This window comes from Colletes latitarsis, chromosome 10, assembly GCF_051014445.1.
Source record: "Colletes latitarsis isolate SP2378_abdomen chromosome 10, iyColLati1, whole genome shotgun sequence".
Lineage (NCBI taxonomy): Eukaryota > Metazoa > Arthropoda > Insecta > Hymenoptera > Colletidae > Colletes > Colletes latitarsis.
The window spans coordinates 13110599-13131308 of NC_135143.1; the positions used below are offsets into that span (position 1 = coordinate 13110599).

General features: G+C 42.5%; 1 protein-coding gene across 4 annotated transcripts; it reads right to left on the reverse strand.

Annotated features, from left to right (window-relative positions):
• Positions 1–705: 705 nt before the first annotated feature.
• Positions 706–20597, reverse strand: LOC143346988 (uncharacterized). 4 transcript variants are annotated; one of them, XM_076775749.1, is made up of 8 exons: positions 20398–20597; positions 14112–14459; positions 12860–12943; positions 8624–9962; positions 3441–3536; positions 2889–3241; positions 2322–2647; positions 706–2221 (listed from the first exon to the last, which is right to left on the reverse strand). In XM_076775749.1, the coding sequence occupies exons 2-8, from the start codon at positions 14387–14389 to the stop codon at positions 1905–1907; spliced, it is 2793 nt and encodes a 930-aa protein (XP_076631864.1). In that variant the 5' UTR covers positions 14390–14459; positions 20398–20597; the 3' UTR covers positions 706–1904. The 4 variants fall into 4 exon arrangements, with proteins under 4 accessions (XP_076631864.1, XP_076631865.1, XP_076631866.1 ...); XM_076775750.1 differs by lacking the exon at positions 20398–20597 and adding an exon at positions 19964–20307; XM_076775752.1 differs by having other exon boundaries at positions 712–2221; positions 9158–9962; positions 20398–20596.
• Between the last annotated feature and the right edge of the window lie 113 nt (positions 20598–20710).

The window sequence follows — 20710 nt, forward strand, 5'->3', positions numbered from 1 at the left end:
CGCTATATACAATTAAATAAACAAATAAAAATCGATTTTTGAACCTCAGAAAGGTACCATTCTTCCACGAGAAGAAAGCACAGCGTGTTTACATCCCCATTCCTGTCGTAGTCCGCTAACCCACAGGTATTGGTCGAAATCGGCGACGAAGATCGGTGACAGCCAATCAGCGGACTGCAGCAAGAGTGGGGATGTAAACACGCTGTGCTTTCTTCTCGTGGAAGGACGATATGTACCCCCTTAATGTCACCCGAACCAGTCTCGAACTATTTGTACTATTCGTGAACTTGTATACGAAATAAATAATTATTACCATGCACTTTTTGCAAAATTTAACACATACCTTAACGTTGGCCTTTTGTTAGATGCTTGTTTTCCAACTTGTGAATAAGATTGGATTCGAAACCGTTTCAAAACTTCTATAGAACCTAAAAAATAATGATTGTAGGGTCTATATGACAGTTGATAACCTATATTATAACATTTTTGTGTGAGATATGTGTAATTATGAAATTTAAAGTTACCGATGCATCATAGAATCATTGGGACGGGAAGGATTAATGTACACAAGGTGTCCGGGCGTCAGATTGGCTCATTAGTGTTGCTTTTAGATTGTTGTAGCATCTGTTAGTCCACGAACTAAATACAGTTTCAATGTCCCAAGAAATTTTGTATTCTATGACACACACGCTTTGTCAATACCAATAGGTCTATGGAATTTTTACAGACTTTTATTTAAGTAAACATACTAATTAAAAGCAATGTTTAATTTTTAAAATAAGGGACACATTCAAACGATAATTTCACCGGGTGCGATACCGTGTTTAAAGTGTATACATAGTACGTTTGAATGGACGATAAAAAAAAAAGTACAATTTTTTAGAATTGTTGCACCAATTCTTCTTTTCTTTCTCGTAATTATCCGATGCAATTAATTTATATCAACGATTAATATTTGTAGGCGAGGGAAAGAAGAGAAAGTAACGTGGGAATTTTGTTGAATTCGTGAAAAATAAAGACATTTAGTTCGTTCGTTATTTTTCCCTTAATCTGTGTTACTTTTATTGGTATGTAATACGTATAATAATATATTTATATATTTATATATATTATATTCGTCAATATCGAATATATTAATATTTTATCAGTTTTCTCTTTCCATAAATTAAATAAATAACTCTTGACTGTGATATATTATTAAACAAAATATTTTACAAAAGTAAATAGCTGTAGATTGCCAGGTGAAGAGTGTGAGGATAGATGTTACTATATCGTCTATTCAAAAGTAACTAGACATCCGAAGCGCATTATTTCGTATACGTGATCTTTGGCGAAGTCATGATTACTCTTCGTTTTTCTTCAAATACCGAAGTATCTGTATGTACGTATATGTACTTTTGTCTGGCAAAACTCGTCCGTGAAACATACGACAGACGCATATTCTATAAAAAAGAAACGATAAAAATAAATCGAAAAAAGAACGCACATGATTACAATGATTACAATCCTTGTTAGCGATATTTCGGCCGAGAATGTAATTCGAAAGTATCGCCTCGCGTGAAAGCATCTCTTACGTATGCTGGAGGCTACTCGTATTCCCATACCTCCTTCAAAAATACATGAAAGCGTCTGGTCACTAAAGAAGCCGAAGGGAAAGGGATCTTTGGGACCAATCGAGGATTCTGCGGCCCGAGGAAAAAAAGAAATCTGCTCGAGAAGACATGATTATCGCCAATGTCACATCGTACACGCGCTCCGTATTTCTCGACCCGAAAACGACCCGGTTGGTCGTTCAGTGTTTAGTCGCTTTTCAATACCAAACGATAAAGTAGTATTTATTACACTATGCTGGACTGAGGTATCGAGAGGCAAGATGGTCGTTTAACTCTAAGCATGGCGTAAGGTTACAAGTGAGAGCTGTGAGGCTGCTGTTCGTAAAACAACACGTAGGCTTCGCTGGAAACGACCGATCTCGCTGAAACGACAGACACACGGCTATCGTTGTACTCGTGCCATTCTCCTGAGTACGGATGCTTGCAATACGCGGTGTAATGGCCGGAGTACGTGGTACCCGAATGATTCGCGACTCCGTACAAATTGTATGTACAGCCCGGAACTCTGGGGGCGGCAAAGGCACTGAGATCCAATCCCGTCAACGGAAAGTCCACCATTACGTTTAGCTTGCCGCGAAATCGTTCCATGGGGGAGAAACGTTTCAAGTCTGGAAACGATACGTTAAGGAAGATACGTATCCCGAACGCATTGCTTGTACGCTATTTATATCGCAGAGTCCGAGAAAACTGTCGTTTGAAAAAGGATACGAATAACGAGGATCTTCGGGAACTTTTGTATGCTGAAGCTTTTGGTACACTTTCTCCTCATCTGACACTTGGAACAGGTGGGCTTCTCGTCGCCATCGAGAACCTCTTCTCTAGTAAAATGTTCCAGACACTGACTCAACTTCACCGTGCCACTTCTGGTTGGTATCGGCAGACTCAAGTCCCAGAAAGGATCCAACGTTACGGACACATGGTCACAGGAGGTGCAACGCAACGAGGAGCGTAATTGACCAACGAACACATCCACTATCATACTATCCTCGCTGCGGAGATAACGTTTCCAGCTCTCTACGGCCTTCTGGCTGTCCCTGTTTCCAAAAAGATCATGTCTCGCTTTAGACAAATTTTCTAACGACTCGTCGGTACGCGGTACCTGTTACTCGGTACCCCAGCTATAGAACAAGCGTACAAGTATACTTCAAGTTCTTGTATTCGTTAGAATTGTCTTGTTTATACTTAGAAATCTGTATTTCTCTCGCAAATATTAGATATAAGCACATAATTAAAATTATACGTTGATATTCCAACGATCAAGGAAGAGTTTCTTACGTGTACATTTCAGGTATATCTGTGTGTATCGGCTGTGGCTTCACCGTGACCCTGTTCACGTCCTCGTGTAATCCCTCGAGCAAGTATCTGAGAAACTCTTGAGCATCTTGTTGGCTATACCCCATGAAACGCGGGGCGAATCTTTGTATCTGAGACTTGAGCGCCGTTGTGTTCACCACGTGATCACCACCAACCTCCCACAATTCGTGGATCACCTGACTGAACGCTTTGATGAGGGCGCCCTTCATACTGGACGTGGTGGTATTTATGTCCGCCAGATATTGCTCGTTTAATAGATACTCTAGCAATGGTCTCGTGTTGCTCAAGCATTGAATCACGCTGTTCATGAAACACTGCAGAAAGAAAGGGGAAAGATTTATAGGACTTGCTTACTGAACGAAAAAAACTAGAGAAGATTCGTTGCTTGATTCAGTGACCAGGTTTTTTTGTTGTTACATTTTTAGTTAAGATTTTGAGGATACGTTCGTTACTTGAAATACTAAAACGTATAAAATGATCGCAGAATGACTGTTGCACAAAGCTGATACTCACTGTGTTCCCAATATTTCGCAACCCATTTAACCCGCATCGCTCGTCACGATGCGCTTGTAGCCGATTACGTGTCGATTTGTTCGTCGGGCTTCCGTCCTGTAACGCAAAGCAACATCAATCTTCGTTCGATACGACTCAAAATACGTTCTTTCTTTCGTGTTTAGGATTCTACGTCTCTACAGGGATTGGAAACTGTCAAAAACTGTCGCGTTTCTTTGTAGAAAGCATGGCAAGTTAATTCTTTAGTGGTTCTGCGGTCTAGCTTGCGCGACACAGCAACGACACTCCTTACGACAGAAATGTATAAACGTTCAACGAACGTTGACAATAACAGGTATACAGGGTGTTCTGCCATCCCTGGGAAAAATTTTAATGGGGGATTCCTGAGGCCAAAATAAGACAAAAATCAAAAATATCAAATCGTTCTGGAAAAATTATTTTCGGTTACAGGGGTCAGTTACAATCATTTTTGGTGAATAGACATACCCCCGAAATCTTGTGCATTTTTGAGAAGAAAATTCAGTACGGGCGAAACTTTAAACGTTAATAACTTTTTAACAAAGCCTCCATCAACAAATTGGTATTCTTGATTTTCGTCTTATTTTGGCCTCTAGAATCTCCCATTAAAATTTTTCCCAGGGTTGGCCGAACACCCTGTATAATAGATAAGTCTGGGTTAATCGACGACAGGGATGAACACATTCGAACAAAGTTCTAATTGAAATGTATCTGAACCAACGAATACAGCTCTCGAGTTACAGGGTCTCGAGTCGAACAAATTTTGAATTCTCGTTTGAATACTTTTGCAAAGTTATTAATAGATTTTTATTTGTAAACTCTTAACGAATGCACAATGATGCGTCGTCTTATAAAAAGAGCGATATTATTATGAAATTATTTATATACAATTTGAAGAGCAAACGTCACAATTATACCATATACGCATAATTACATCACACGTTCGGCCATTTCGATGAAAATTTATTCGTGTCTCGCGTATTACCTAAGATCGAAATGCACTGAATACCGAACCGAATGAAGTATTCTGCATTTGCTCAGCCATTGAATATGAAATGCTAATATATTCGACATTGACTGACCAGGCAATTATACCTGTGCACACATTCTGTATTCGACGACGAGGTGGAATAAAAATATTCCGTGCTCTTCTACGATCGAACCCGAATACAAATTACTAGCGTTATCGTCGTTCGAATTCTGTTCATCCCTGATCGTCGGGGTTGCAAAGACGTTGGATTAGGTAAAAACAAACTCTCACGCGGCAAAATCACTGCAAAATTTTCATACATTGCACAAAAAAAAAGTGGGGATCGAGAAACAGTTATATCGATTTCGGTTCCAGAAACAGTTAAGAACTATTCTTTCAAACAACAGTGAAGAAAACACTTGGTCTTTCTTAGATTCCGTCAACGCAGCAAAATCATTAGTTAGCCATGGTTAGGTCAGGATCGAAAGAAACTCCACACACGGTACGTACGTTTCTTGTTGCGTTCGAGCTCGGCGTGTGGACAATTCCGAACAGAAAGCACGCCGTACACAATACATTGAGAAAAGGGAAGACGGTGTAAATGTTTAAGGCGATCGACAGCCGTGAAAAATAAGTGGCGCATAATGGCAACATCATTGCGCGCTCGCGACGCGGTCTCTCTTTCTTTCCTGAGACGCTCTCGTAAATAGCGATAGAACATACGAAGCACTTCGAAAATCTTTAATGTCTCGAGTCTCGAAGGCCTCGATAGATTTGGGAGCGTTACGAGTTTCCGGTAGTTGATCGAAACATAGAAATGGCAGTAAAAGAGAGATATTTATCTAATTTCTGGTAAAGAGATTCTCTTTCTCTTTCTCTTTTCACCGATTCTATTGTACAACTGCTATCGAAACTCTCAACGCTCCCAAATATCCGTCAAGACCTTCGAGACTCAAGATATTCAAAACATTTGAGGCTCTCGAGAGTCGAAAGCTTCGAAACGATTCGAACGGTCCTCATTGCTACTGGTAAATCTCTCTTCGGAACACTCACCTTCGTGCGACTGGCTGGAGGCTGTTGAGGAGCGCGAGCGGGTACTACGGATTTACCGAAGTGTATGGAACAAACACCGGCGTGGACGCGATGTTTATCGGATGTCAGAGGTGCCGCGATACCCAGCAGGAACGCGTAAACGAACATTAAGGCGATCACCACCCATACGCACCACAACCCCCAGCCTATTATTTGGGTGTAAGCCAGTTTACGCGGCGTTAGTTTCCGGGAATCAGTCCTGGCGGCACTGTCGAATTGCACTCAACTTCCGTCGAACTTTCGTTCGTTCGACGACACGAACGAACGGAAACAACAAGCATCGTTGGACGCATCGATGGGAAAGGAACGAACTACGATGTCCGCGCTCGGCGATGTTTCGTTCGTATGTTTGTTTCTACCTTCCCCCCACCCACCCCCGTCACATCCGTAACACAACACTATGCTAAACGGACACCCGGTGTCCGGCTGTGGTCTCGTCGACGGCGACGGTCCGCACCAGCGATCAATCTCGAGGGAATTTCCGTCGCGAAAAAGATGGTCGATCGATGGACTAAAAACAGTCGCACGGACGCGTCCCCCACGGTCGCTTATGCGCGCGGCGTATAAACGCGTACTCGACACACGAGTTGCCACGAGGTACCGTTATGTTATGAGAGATCCGTTGACCGCGCTTCTCTGCGCTCCCCCGGTGAGAGGAGCTCTGGTCTATTAATAAAAACCAGCAACGCGGACCGACCGTCGACGAGACTCTTGGTCGAAGAAAACCTCCAAGGAGCCGACCAGGCTTGTTTCGTAACGGACGAATCCGCGATCGCGCGCGTTAAATGGAACACGTTTCCGACGTACGTCGCCCTCGTATCTCTGCCCTCATGACTTCGTACCGTGCCACTGAACTTTCCGTAGATCCGAGGGGAGAAAAGGGCGGTCCGCCATGGCCGCGCGCACACGTGGCCCACGAACGGGACTATAACGCGAGAAACCTGGACAAATTTCTATTTTTTGATAATGGAGTAATTCCTGATCGCTGTTAAAGAAGAAATATTTTAGAAAGTAGACAAGACTCTACTCTACGAGAGGAAATGTCCGAACGAATGGTTGAATTTCAACATTAATCGAACATTCTTTTAGCGTTTTTAAACGTTTGGAGACAGTTTCTTTTTCGAGCTTCATTACTGCGCGACCCTGCTTTCGTACTGCGTGCTTTTTTGGTACTGTATCGCGCTACGAAGCTGCTACATAATCGAGAACGCATAGCATTCGATCAATACGAATGACAAATACGTTTATTAATAATTAAAGTATCGATATACGAGCATCCGTGCGAAGAACTAAACGAATTCAACGTTTTTAACCCTCTATAACTTCGTGACTCTCGAAGACAGAGACGTGCCGTTTATAACAGACTAAACTATTTATCCGCTAATCGATAAATAAAAAATACAAGTTTCGACGATCACGATAAAATACTTCGCAACGTACAGATAAGAATTTAGCGATCAAATAAATTCGGTTGTTATACTCTGGTATCATCAGTTATCTGTTATTCGAATAAAATTGCGGATAAGGAAGCAAAGTATAATAAAATATACAAGTATATTAATACGATGATACGATTCCAATATTTAGTTAACTCTCTACTGCATAAATTTCATTTCATGGTTCGAAAAAGAAATTATTCTCTGATTACTTATACATTCATTTGCGAATAAATTAGATTTAGAAATATCATCTCCGATGCGTCTTGCCTCTTTACAATCTTGATATTTGCCGATGAAATTAATTAATTCATTTATGCTCGAATTAAACAATCAATGTGATTGAATCTGCTGAACTACTAAATTTTCCCATATAAGAAAATATGAAATCTGTGGAAATCTTGTTAAATTTTCTCGCGAAACTTTGCATATATTGCTTTTATTAAGTTTTCGATAAGACACATTATGCAATAAAGAGTTAAGAATCGGAGAGGAGATAGCCAAAGACTATTAGCGATAGTGAAATGTGGGCAAGTCTGTAACAGGAAAGTAAACACTGGTTAAGAAAAGAAACCAGGAAGTACGAGTTTTGTGAAGTAGAAATAAAGCTCCTGCCAGAAAATATTGGAAAGTAATTGATTAATTCAAATGTTATTCGACTCGCATGGAAAATGTTTTCTACGCACTACACTTTAAGTATTTCTATATTATCTATATTATCGAATAAATATTATTTCTAGCAAGACACCTTTTAAAATCGTAGTAGAAATAGAGTTAAAGCAATAGTATGACTATATTTGCATTGGATACAATTTCTCGCACAGGAATGAATTTAATCGAAAGGTTGCATGTATTAAACTTTGCTTCGTTTTGTATCTTATTATCATCGTTTATCTACCTTCCATTGCATAATTATTTTCAAAAGTTAAAAATAATCAGGGTTATAGAGGGTTAATTGAATGTGGCAACGTCAAAACCAATAACTTTACACCATTCACGTGGACCTGCGAATCGCTACTAATAATCAACCACATTTCCCAAAGCCATATTTTGCCAGACTCGTGCTACTTGCTTTAACAAACACTACAGAGAATAGGCAGCCTGAGAGAAAGATAAAGCGAGCGATATTTGCGCAGACGTTTCGAGAAACGATCGACCAAAGAAAAACAACGACAACGTTGACTCGATAAATATCTGGACGAAATAGTGGAAATAACGAAAGCCGATGCATGTTTAAGCATCCATTACCACCTCAATTACCGCGCGAGAAGTCGCACACAATTACCTCCAAGCCTCGATACCGGGGCCTCATGGAGTACGTACGATCGTAGCGCGTAAAATTTCTAGTAATTATTTACCATGTTAACGACCGCGCCTACTTCGATAACGTACGTATTTAAAGTAGAAAGATTCGTGGAAGAAAAGTCTTATCGCGCCTCTGATGAGAAGAGTTTATCACGAGTTACTGAATCCTAATCAGATTACCGATGCAATAACGATAAACTTATCAGTCAAACCGATGCATAGAATAGAAACGCAAGTTTTGTGGATAATTGTAAATCGTCGAGGTCGTTAGGATGATAAAATAATAACCAGATTCTCGTGATATCGCGAGAGGGACGGTCCACTGATCCGTAAGAAATTCACATAATCGTTAGGACACTCACAAACTGTTCGACGACACCGCGATAGACACTCTGGTGTGCCGTGGACGATGCAGTGGGCGACGAGGTCAAATTACTACCAGCAGCGTTCGTGCTTCCTGAGAAATGACTGTCCGGTCTCCTGGACGTGGATGGTACGGCCGAATCGTCCCCGTAGCTACCAGAGGGTCTTCCGGCTACGCCGTTTTGCAGAATAGGCGGCGTGGCGCCTCCACCGAACCTTGTATGATCGATAACGTACGAGGTGGTCGCGTTTCGTTGCTCCTCGGGGTCGCGACGTATATCTGAATCGTCCGTATGACCGCCTTGAAGGAACGCAATTGTATCGTCGATGCCGCGCATTACCTCGCTGTTCTCCTCGATCTCGAAATCCTCGGGCCGCGTGACTTTGTCCTGTCCGTTATTGATCATCAGATCCATGTTACTCGTGTTAGTGTCAAGGTTAGTGAGCAGCTCGAGCTTAACACCGATAAAACCAGCGCCGCCAACACCACCGGGAATGGGCGACAGTAGGTTATTATGCTTAGCAGGCGAGACCTCGTCGGTTCGATGAGCGGCGCGTTGTTGGTGGTGATGGCGGTTGTTCAGATTGTCGTCGTCTATGTCGTCGTCGTCGTCGTCGAGCGCGTCGTCGTTGTTGTTAACTCCGTAACCGCAAGCATCCTCGGCGCCGCTGTTATTCCCATTGCTGTTGTTGTTGTGCTGATCGTCGTCGGTATTATCGTTCTCGTCGTTGTCGTCGTCGTCGTCGTCGTCATCGTCGACGTCGTTGTCGTCCTCGTCTAGGTCGCGGGCGGTGCCGCGCTCGTCGTTCGTTACCTCGCCAGGCGACGCGGCACTCTCCGCGCGTACATGTCCGCTGGTAAGCACCGTGCTGCTGAACAGTGGTCCTCCTCCTCTCTTCGACCTGGACCAGAGTGCACCGCCAGCAGCGGCGGAGGACGACGAGGAAGACGACGAGAGCGAGGACTCGGGACGGTCTCTGGTCCGTTCGACGTCGCGTTCGTCCCCGCCGAACAGCTCCGTCAACGAGGAACCCGTCGAATGGTGTTTCCAATGGTGCGATCCGCCGCTGGTGTTGCTCGTCTGGCGGATGTTTGGCACGTAACCGGACGGCGAGTACTTGCTGATTATGTCCGCCGCGCTGCTCGCTGCTGTATCGTGCCTCGACGACGACGATTCTTGCGCTCTGTCCCTCGACGATAGGGAGATGCTCGACGAGGACGACGACGTGGACAGGCCGTATCTACCACCGCTGCTGGTCCCGTTCGCTGTCACGTTCGTGGTGGACGTGCCGCCGCCCCCGGTGCCCGTATTGCTGTACGCCGACGACGAAACTGACCTGCAAAGTTCGTCCAATGTGAATATTGCGAACGTCGTTTCATTCGGCTGGGCCCGCGGCCAAGGGCTAACACTCCTTCTCTCTCGTATTTCGTGTTATGCAATCATCGCGAGCATACACGCAACCGCTTATAAACACACGCACGCGCAAACTCTTGTGCACTCGAATAAGTATAAGCGGCTGTGTTAGTAATGGCCCGTTTGCTCGAACCGCGAGAGCCGGAGACTTTTTAAACGCGACCAAGCAGACGCGAGACGAAGCAATTTTTGGCGGCTAAGAGAAACGGGACGCAAGCATTGGGGGATCGTGGATACGTCGATAAGGACTACGGATGCAAAATTACCAACACGTTACTCGTCGACAGTGATTGCGTTACGATCACGATCACGGTTGCGACTCAACTTCGTTCCCGACCGTGATCGTGATTCTTTCGTTCTGAATCACAGCGTGCTCGAGTGAATTTCAAATATTAAAAATAAATCAAAAGGGCCCATATCCAGGCGTTCGTACATTCATCGTACATCGGTCTAAAATTTTAAACGAATCTTTCTTACGTTGCTCAGTTCTTTCGTTAGCCGAAACTCCCGCCTGTTCGACGATTTTTCTGGCAGTTCGTTTATAATTAGAAGCGACGGCGCAGTTTGTCTGTCGCGTTCTGTTGTAACGCGAGATCTGCCAATTGTTTTCTTTTTTCGTGTCGAAAGGGTGTTTTGGACGCCGTTCGCGGAAACGGAACACGCGACAGGTGAACCGACCGATTAGCTAGAATTTTTAGACTAGTTAAAAAAAGACTCCCGATGGCCTTGGGGCTTAGGTGATTCCAGGACAAACAGAGCTTGACGGGTTAAAACTATTTCAGTTGAGAGAAACGAACGCTTCTGGCCCCGAGTTAAGTGGGACGATCCGGACTCGTAAGGGATCAAACCGCGGAAAGAATTGAACTCTAGAGGCGTCACGACGAAAATAATCATCGGGACAACCGCTTCACCGACCGTCGATCGGAAGAGGCGGAAAGCATCGTCGAAGAACTTCTTGCGCGGTCAAGTCGATGTCGCTGGCCTACATGCCGACCAGAACGATCCTCTTCGGGGTTTGGAGGTTACTAAATCAGACGCGTAACACCGTTTACGTACGGTGGATTTGTAAACGGTACTTGATACTTGAATGTACAAGTCGAGAAGGGAGATCTTTGGGGGATCTTCAGCGATCGTGACACGGTTCCAGGAGAAAGTAATTTCTCGCTGAGCGGAAGGGAATTCATCGAGGTCAAGGACTTCGATCCAATGATCCAAATCGATCGATCGTAGGCGTGGCTCCAAAACTTCTCACAGTCACATTTTTTGAAACAAAAATATTAGATTCGTTTCTAAAAGGAATTTTTAAACCAATGTCTAGGCTAAAAGTTACTCTAGGAGCGAATCTAACATTTTTATTCGTTATTCGAGAATAAAATTTGCCCAACGATTCGATGTTTAAACGGGACCCACCCGCGCACCCCTAGTTACCATGCGACAGCGTGGCCCATTTTACCACCGTTCGCCTCGACCATCGTCGTTAGGATTGGCAGATGCCACAGAAACAGAAACTTTCGCGTCCAAGAAATTGGATTATCGAGAAACGAACAGAAGCAATCGGCGCTTTGCCGAGGACATCGTTGGGCACAAGTACCTGTTGCCCGCGGTGGATATTTATAACGCAGTGTACCAGGGAATAGCGTGAAAGTGTCTCGTGCCCATTATGTAGTCATGTTGTTCTCTGGAGAGTGCTATTGGCACGAAAATAATTGGTGAAAGGGAAAGGAAATCGATGACAATTGTACCGACTCGTGCCACGTGGATCCCTAACCGTTTTAGGGATAGTTTTTTTTCCAGTTACGTAGTACACCCTGTATATCGACGATGGCGGGAAGAGAAAGAAAAAAGGGCAACAAAATTAGTACAAGATGCAAAAAATTATACACAAACGGTAGCATGTCTGGACCCATAATTTTGTTAGCGAGTGCATAAATACTCTAAGTAGTATATTTACGAAAATATTGTTTCATTGAAATAATTATTTCTTTTTTTGTCTCTGTTAATTAACACGTTCACTGCCACGGTGGTCGCTCGTCGTTTGTACAGTCTCAATAATATCGTCATTGGAAATGCTATAAAATAACAAATACGTAATAGACATAACGAATATTTATAATTTTTCACGATGTAGGTTTAAAAAGTTTCGAGGACATCCTCGGACATGGAGACCCGGCAGTCAACGCGTTAATAGAGTACACTTTGGATCAATCCTCTTGAAAACGACGTTCTCGTGTGAGAGACGGTAATGGAGCGATGGCGTTATAGAAATGCGATCTCGTTATTAAGCGTAATCGCAAGTGGAAGTAATCGAAAAGAGGAAACAGTGCGACGAGAGCCAGTGATACTTATCAGGACGTCGCGTAGCGAGGTATTTGTCCTGAAAAGCCGGACAAAACTATTTTAATATTTGCTCGATCTTCGGACTACTATAACTTTGCTAAGATTCTTTTTTTAGAATGCATGAATCTTTTACTCGTCCGTTCATTCGCGTACGCTGAACCTCTGCAACAAGATATATTTTATATTTATATTTACATTTTAGAGAGATTGTATATTCTGATAAAAATTAATAAAAAATATAGGTTTTCCTATTAAAAAGGACGTTCTCGTCGCAATTAAATAATATCTCCGTTATGTGGTATACGCGCAAATGCACTGTAACATTTCATAACGAATATACTCTACGGAAATTTTTTAAATCGACCATCGTCTCTGGGTTTTCAGGACAAATATCCCATTGTGCGTCGTGCGACAACGAAGACAGCGTTGATCTCGTAATCGGCGACCTCGCGACGTTAACACCCCTTGTCAGGGATTGCTCACCTTGCGGGTGAGCAGCGAGACCGGCTGTACTCCGGCACGTAGTTCCTGCGGATGCTCGTGCCCGTCGTCGTTAACGAGTAGAAACTGTAGGGCCGATCGAGTATGAGCAATTTTAATATACTAACGCATTTATCGCGCAGCCTGGGATCGGCAGCACGCTAAACGACCCACAGAAATACGAATACTGATTCGATCTGACAGAAATAAGAATTTTTTTCGTACACCAACTTGAGAAATTCTATTATTCGTACTGTTAATTAAGTTTTTGTGAGGTCGATACACGTCTGTGGCGCGCTTTTGCTGGCGGAGAAAGTGAAAAAGAAGGAGGGTAGAAAAAGAAGAAAGAGGGAAGTAGTATTTGGTCTCGGGTCTGCTAGTGGACCAGTAAGGCTTCCTAGCAGGCCCTGCCTTAGACGACGGGACATTGGGTAGCTGGTCGAGGAGTGTGTACGTAGGAACGGAGGGGTCGGTCAAGCGCTTGCGAGAGAGCGACCCCTCTGGTGGCGAGTAGGGGAGGTGACGCCACGCGTCTATACTATCCCACGCTTGTATGCTATCTTTAAGTTCTGTTACTGTAGCTAACGTGTCCCAGAGGTTCTCGATCGGATTCAGATTTGCGAAAAGGGCGAACCACTGCATCGCATATATCGAAATAAGCGGTCTTCGCAATCTATTTGCTCCATGAATAGAATTAAAATATCTTCTAGGAGATCCATATTACGCATCCATTCTCGTTGATATCCAAATATATCGGGCGCTCTATCCGTGTAGCTAAAAGCAATCTAAATCGTGACGCTCTCCCACCACCGAAATTTCTACCGTTAGAAAGATCCTGGCTTCTTACTTAAATCGTGACAATAAAGCTTGAAACAGTTTGGGTCCATCGAGTTTAAACTTTTTCTCGTACCTCCGCTCATTCGATCCGTGTTGTGATTTCTAGCGAGAGGCGAGTCTTGTTTCTTGACGTTGAACCAATAATCGAAACGATTAAAAATTATGAACAAATTTCAATGGACCTATGGAAATTCCGGTGTTATTGAAAAAAAAAAAAAAAAGTACAATGGCTTTCGATGCAACCTTCTAATAAATATTTCCTTGAACGCGAGGCGTCTTCTTGACTTATAGTGGAAGTCAAGCATAAAGGATACGAACATCGGCTACATCGTAGGCGTTTCTGGCAGTCTGAGCGTAATTGCCGATCCCTGGAATCCAATAGAATCCCTCGTACGATGGGGAAGAAAGAGAAACTCACCTTCTTGACGGGCAGTAGGATCGCCTGTACTCGGACGTGTAGCTCGAACGAAAGCCCGAGCTGCTCGACGAGGTGTAGAAGTTCGTCGGCCGATCTAGGATCGACGAAGTGCCAGGAGATCGATAGGTATTCAGCTTGGAGGAGGAGGTGCCGATGGCGGAGCTGCTGGTGCCGCTGCTACCGCTGGAGCATCGTCTGCTAGGGGAATGTGGTGCCATTGGGCTGGTGCTGTACGACACTGCTACGGCGCCCGCCTGGCCACCACGGTGATATGACATTGCACCCGGGTCACCAGTCTCTCAATCTCACTCGCACTCTCTTGCGCTCTTGTTCCTCTTTAGAGACTTCCTGAATCCCAACAATACCGAAGAACTTGATGATTATATGGTTAGGGCTTCGACGTTTCGATTATTTTCTATTTCTAGGAACGGGGGTGGGGAACGTTTTGGAATCGAAAGGCCACGCTTCACGGATTAATGACACTGCTGAAAACTGAAACTGTTACCCCCGCAAATGTCATGAATAAATATATAAAATTACCATCAGCTGCGCAAGTCCCTACTATACTTGTACATACGTAGTTATGAATTCCATATATAATGAATCGGTGGTTGCCATTGAATAAATAATTCGTGTACATCTTTGTATCGGATGCGGTGAAACTGGAATATCTTAACAATAAATTTACATTCGCGCTATGCAATGTGGCAACGTGTCAAGATACCCTCCCTTTGTAACTTTGGTGGGCACTACTCTTGGTGGTTAGTGCGAAGTTGAAGATCTCGAAAACCAGATTCCGGACTATTGGGGGAGACTAAATAGCGAGAATAAGATTCCGACAAAGCCAGATCGCATTACCGAGCGATAAAGCCACTCGACCATGTAATACCCTTATTATTTTGACTAGCTCATGTTACTCGTGCGCTCGGTTAGTAACCGGTTAAATCAATAACTCTGCACGAAACGATTTTCTCGTAGGTTTAGGAGAATAACAAGAGAAAGCAACCGTGCCGCCAGTTAAAGCTCCATTCCAGCTTTAGTTCTGACCTGACGCTGACCTTGCAACTCGAGCGTGCTACTTCACCTTGTCCCCCTTTTTCCACTTACCAGCTGGCCACGGAAGACTCTAGCCAGGCTGCGCCCGCGAAACTGGGGAAAAAGTGAATATCTCTGTCACGCTGGAGCTGGAACTGCATTGCGTTATGCGATCAACCGGATATCGATTCGTTTTCTCAACCGAATTAAGGCCAATTCGCACTATGAACAGAACCAGTCAAGAATTTATATTCGAACCAATTTTTTGGGAACAACGAACAAAAGATAAATAAATGTTTATCTGTTAATCGTTGAAACAAAACTACAAAATGTAATGTCACGCAATTAATCTCAATATTGCAGGGATTTTCTATTCGTTAGAAATTTTTATTCAAACCAAAATTTTGACAATTTCTAATCGACGATGACTCGAACGCTACATTACCTACAATGTTAATCTACTGTTGCGTTACCGATTGATGCGTAAAGAGAACAATTCTTGCGCTACCGTAGGACGCATCGGTTACTATTTCACTACCGTCAAATTCTGTGCCCACCGAGAATATAAAACGAAGAAATGCCAAAGGTCACCAGGTCGAGTTAAAAAAAGGAACGAGCTGACCTTGAGCCGAGAAAAATGTGGTTCGTCGGGAGCCACTCGTGCGGTGGTTAATACCCGACACGCGTGCTACGGGTTTTAACTGTGTCGTATACAAAAGATTTTTAAATATTCTGTCAGCGCGGGCCCTAACCGAGACAGAATGAAAGGACGATCCATTTATCAACCCTTTTCGTTCTCGAGTCACCCCTGACCGCGACTAGTAGGTACACTTTTCTCCAAAACCCCGAAGTCACGCGTGACTAGCAACGGGCTGTTCAAATCTTAGCTTTGAAATTGATAAAAGTTAGCAATGAAACGGTGCAACGTGTCCACAAAAAATACCGAATGCAACGAAACGGTTGCTAGAAACAAATCTTTTACTAGCGAAGCAAATCAACAAAAACGTTTGCAAATTGCAAACGAGTGCACCGAACGGATAACGTTGCTTAATAAAGTTTCTTATATTTGAGAAAGAATTAACACTAGGTTTACGGACACTCGTTGCGCATATTTTTATTATAATTCGCTACGTTGACAGTTGCATTAAAATGCAGTTTTTTCTTTTAATTAGAGGATACATCCATATCATTACATCAATTCAATTCAACATAAATTGCTAACAAATAATATTTATGAGTCCTATAACGTTAAGTTTGGAATCTGAATGCGTCAAATTGACGCGTACCGTAAACCTAGTGTTAATAATGTTTTTTACTGGAAATTCCAATACTACTTTTTGGTCAACCTAATAATTCTGTTTTCAGAATAAACGACGACGTAAAAGAACTGTGTGACCGTGCATGCAACGTTGAACAGGAAAATGCACGATCTTGCCAAATACCTGGCGTCAAGAAAGCAGCCACGCTTTGGCGAGATTTTTCCCCAGGTTTGGCAGACATCCCAGTTTTCACCGGAATCGGACGCGCAAAACCAATATGAAAACGTAACGTCTTGGATTTCACCAAAGATAGTATAAACAAGTAACGCTGTTTAATACCCATACAGACGTATTCGAGGGATTTTTTCAAGTTGCTAATAACAGCGCCAATAATATAATTACAACTGAAGGTTTTGCACTATTTATGGAAGCGACTTGATTACACACTGACTTGTAATTATTTTTTCGAATATTTCTCTGGTTGTATCTGGAAGATGAAACATGAAAACGTTAAGTATAATAAACGGTTGAGATTATGCGCTATGTATAGCGAAGCTTCGCGACTAATTACGACAAGACATTACGGGTCATCTCCTACGTTTCGCAGACGAAGTCGATAACGTGGTTATGTAATAACATAAAGAGCACAATTGAAATTATGTAACTAATTCTACAATACGAACCAACGGACTGAGAGAGTCGACTGTGCGCTTTGACCACATTTTCAACTATTGCAACCAGCATTGTTACGATGACCACATCCGGTGCACGGGGTTTAAGGAAATTATTATGTCACAACCGTTAAAACGGGATTCTACACCTTTGGATCGATCGAGGTCTGTTAAAAAATTGCCACAAAATTAACCTTGACCTACAAAATTATATTAAAGTAGCAATAATTCTTAAATAAACTAAGTATTTATTTACATTTAGAGCGTTTTCACCGATTTCAATAATTTTTATTCATTTTATCATCCTGTCTCTGGGGATCTAATCATAAACAAAGTTTCAGAGAATATAAAAAATGTTTTACATTGCAAAGGATTAAGCCCTTTCCATACGCCCTACACGCGATATTTTCAAGAAGTACGTTTACAAGCGGAAATATAGCTTTATTCGAGCGGAGGATCGTACAGATTGCATCACGAGGATCTATACACATGGATTCCGAGGGAGTAGATTATCTGTTTACGCAACGAAAGCGAGACATCTTTACTCCTTTCCATTTTCTTGCTACCACGAGCTTTATAACCTTTCTCAGCAATTCAAATGAACATCCGTAGTTGCTCGATGGTGATACAACGCGTAATAGAAACAATTATGCCGATGCCGTTTGTTTTTTCCTGCTACATTTTCCCCCACTTGAAAGAGCAATGTCGCTTATCATCGCGTAGCTGCTACTTTTTGCAAAGCTAAGCTCATCCTATAAAACAATGGTTTCCAAACTTTTGCTGCCCCCCCCCCTTCCTTTCCTAGCTAAAAACGATAAAAATTTCTGTATCCCAAATGTATTCGCAAAAAAATTGTTATTTTAATTAACACGCGATTGTACATTATCTTTTATTCTACAATCATCAATCAGATTACGTTTTGCCCAACTATCAGTTGATCAAATACCTTCCCTTGTTAGTACTTATTTTTATAACCTCGTCTCGACTTGAGAATTAATTTTGTTAGTTCCATAGCGAAAAGTCCTATACATAGGTGACGTGGCAGTCAAAGTGTTGAACAACGTTTCTAAGACCCTCCAGTATGCTCAGCGACGCTCGTTGCGCACGTTGCTTAACAAGTACACGTGTACGGGGAATAGTATTGAAGTTTTCAATAGTACGGGTTACGTTTCACGTGCAACTGCACTCGTAACGCGATTAATAAAATCGATTCGAATTCACCTATAAGCATGCTAGTCACATTCGAAGTCACCTCTCGCGTGTGTGTTGTATTACATAAGATAACGTCGCTCGTGTTGGCTAATTTTAAGGCGACGCTTCTTTCCTTCCTGGAAAGAAGTGACTCTCCAATGTACAAAAAACCGTAATTTGATCCGGCCACGCGAGGACAGATACACGACAGTCGAATATTTCATGTTTTCCAGTGGCAACTGTAACAATAACAAAACGACAGAACAGAAAAAAAAACATAAAATATTGCGCGATTTCTTCGTTATTTACAAGCATAAACGCACTTAAGGGTTGATATTACAATAACGTGAAAATTCTTCTTAGCTCCATGATATACAAAGTCTGATACTTCTCACAAGAATAAAAAATAAATAATTATGATAAAACTGGAGTTTAGTGACTTTGCCCTAAATGTTATTCCTTTTATCTCTTTTCTCCAAAAGGCTATTTGTTATCTCGGTTTCAATAACTGTATTTTAACACGACCATCCCGCTGGTTTCTCATGAATGGAGTTATCTTTGTCATTTGATCAAATTATGGTTCCTATTTCGTAGCACTCTTTTCGTTATTCAATATTCTATGAATATTAGGATTCCTTTGTAGCGAACGGTTTCAAAAATCACTGTAAATCAACGTGTTAATATAATATATAATATCCAACATATGTATCTAATAATTACTTTATTCAATATATAAATATTTTTGTTTAATTTCATGAATCGTTACATACCAACTAGACAATCAATTATCGTTGACATTTGTCGACGAGTTATTAACCGCAATTAAAATTATGTGTGGTCGTTAATATCTCCACAAGCGTTCGCAGTGTTAAATATCTTATTGTCTCGACGATAATTCGATCACTTGTTAAAATTTAAATTAACTTTAAATCTTCAATTAACATTCATATCGATAAGAAACTTTCGGTCACGTGATCAAAGTGCCTCGGTAAATCTTTCATCTCTACATAGAGTAATTCCCATCTTTGTTTCTCTCAAGGCATATGTACGTAATTCAACGTTTCAGAGCATCGATTCGCGGACGAGAGAACCGTGTCTAACTTTCAATAAAAAAAGAAATAAATCTCAAACAATCACAAAGTATTATTTTTTGTAGACATTCGAACCAAAGAACGAGGAAAGAAAATATATTTCGTCGCAGTCTCGAACTCAAATCGCGAAATTAGAAAGCTATCGTAATCACTGCATTATCGACTCGATCAAAGGAAGTGTACGGTATTTAAAAATCATTATTCCACGAAACAATTTTATCATCGAGCATTTCGATAGTGTATCACTACAAGTTTTGTCGTTTTCTTTTCGATTCTCGGCTACGTGCAATACCATTCCAATTGATGAATGACGCTTCGTCTCTAAAATAAAATTTACGAAAGCGACAAGCATTTCTCGATACTTTGAATATTTTTATCGAGCTGTTCCGATTCGTAACCTAACCCCGTGCTCACGAGGCCAGAAAGAAGATGGACACAGCCGAATGGTAGTGGGAGTAAAAGAGACAGAAAGACGCTTTGATTCGGACGGCCTTTGGCATTTCTCGCGTTCCAAAGTTAAAAACTTTCGGGAACCCGGTTCAGGGGAATCGTAACTCACTCACGCGCCGAGTCATTCACAGAAAATGTGTAAGGGAAATACTCACGGTCCGATGCTTCCAAAAGAGGAAGTAACTTAGTTTCACTCAATATATTATCGCAGGGAGGAGGGGGATCTGCTACCACAACGATTTCACGAAAACGACGCTGTTACGAACTGGTTCGCAGCGTAACCATGGTCATGCCGTGTACGCGAGAAATTTACGGTGGTTCGTTGCAGGGAGGAAAAAGGGAGGAGAGGCACGAGCCATCCCTCGGAACTGTCGGTGACGTCACCTTGACGAATACTCAGGACTTCCGACGTGACTGAGGTGAGTAGATAGTCGCGCGATGCGGTACGAGAACATCGAGGGACACGATCGATTTACTGCACGTTTACGTCGATCACGTTATACCGCGTACGAAACTGAAATAATGATCCGGTGCCACCGTGTGTATGATATGCTTCTCGAACTTGATGCATTAAGGTCGAGTTATTTACCTTTCTCCGGACACTTCCTTTCTCTTCCGTGGCCTACACCGCGCAAACACTTGTAACACCACGATATTATCACCACTCTGACGACTTTACTAACGCAACGTGCGTGCAAACAATATGGCGATTACAAGGTTGCCGATTTCCGCGTTGACAGTCATCGCTTCAGCGACTACCGTATTCTGCGCTAGCGCAGACGAAAATGCTATCTCGCTTGCCCAAGGTGGAACGACGGCTTACCAGTGCTGCCACCTTATCGTGACGTCCATTATTTCAACTACCAATGATGGCGTCGACGCGTTAATTTTTTCGATTTAAA

Coding starts and splice junctions, on each gene's coding strand:
- LOC143346988 (XM_076775749.1), bottom strand. CDS start 14,389: ATGTCATATCACCGTGGTGGCCAGGCGGGCGCCGTAGCAGTGTCGTAC. Junction 12,944..14,111: donor TCCTACTGCCCGTCAAGAAG/GTGAGTTTCTCT, acceptor TCGGCCCTACAG/TTTCTACTCGTTAACGACGA. Junction 3,537..8,623: donor GCGGTGTCGTCGAACAGTTT/GTGAGTGTCCTA, acceptor TTTGCGTTACAG/GACGGAAGCCCGACGAACAA.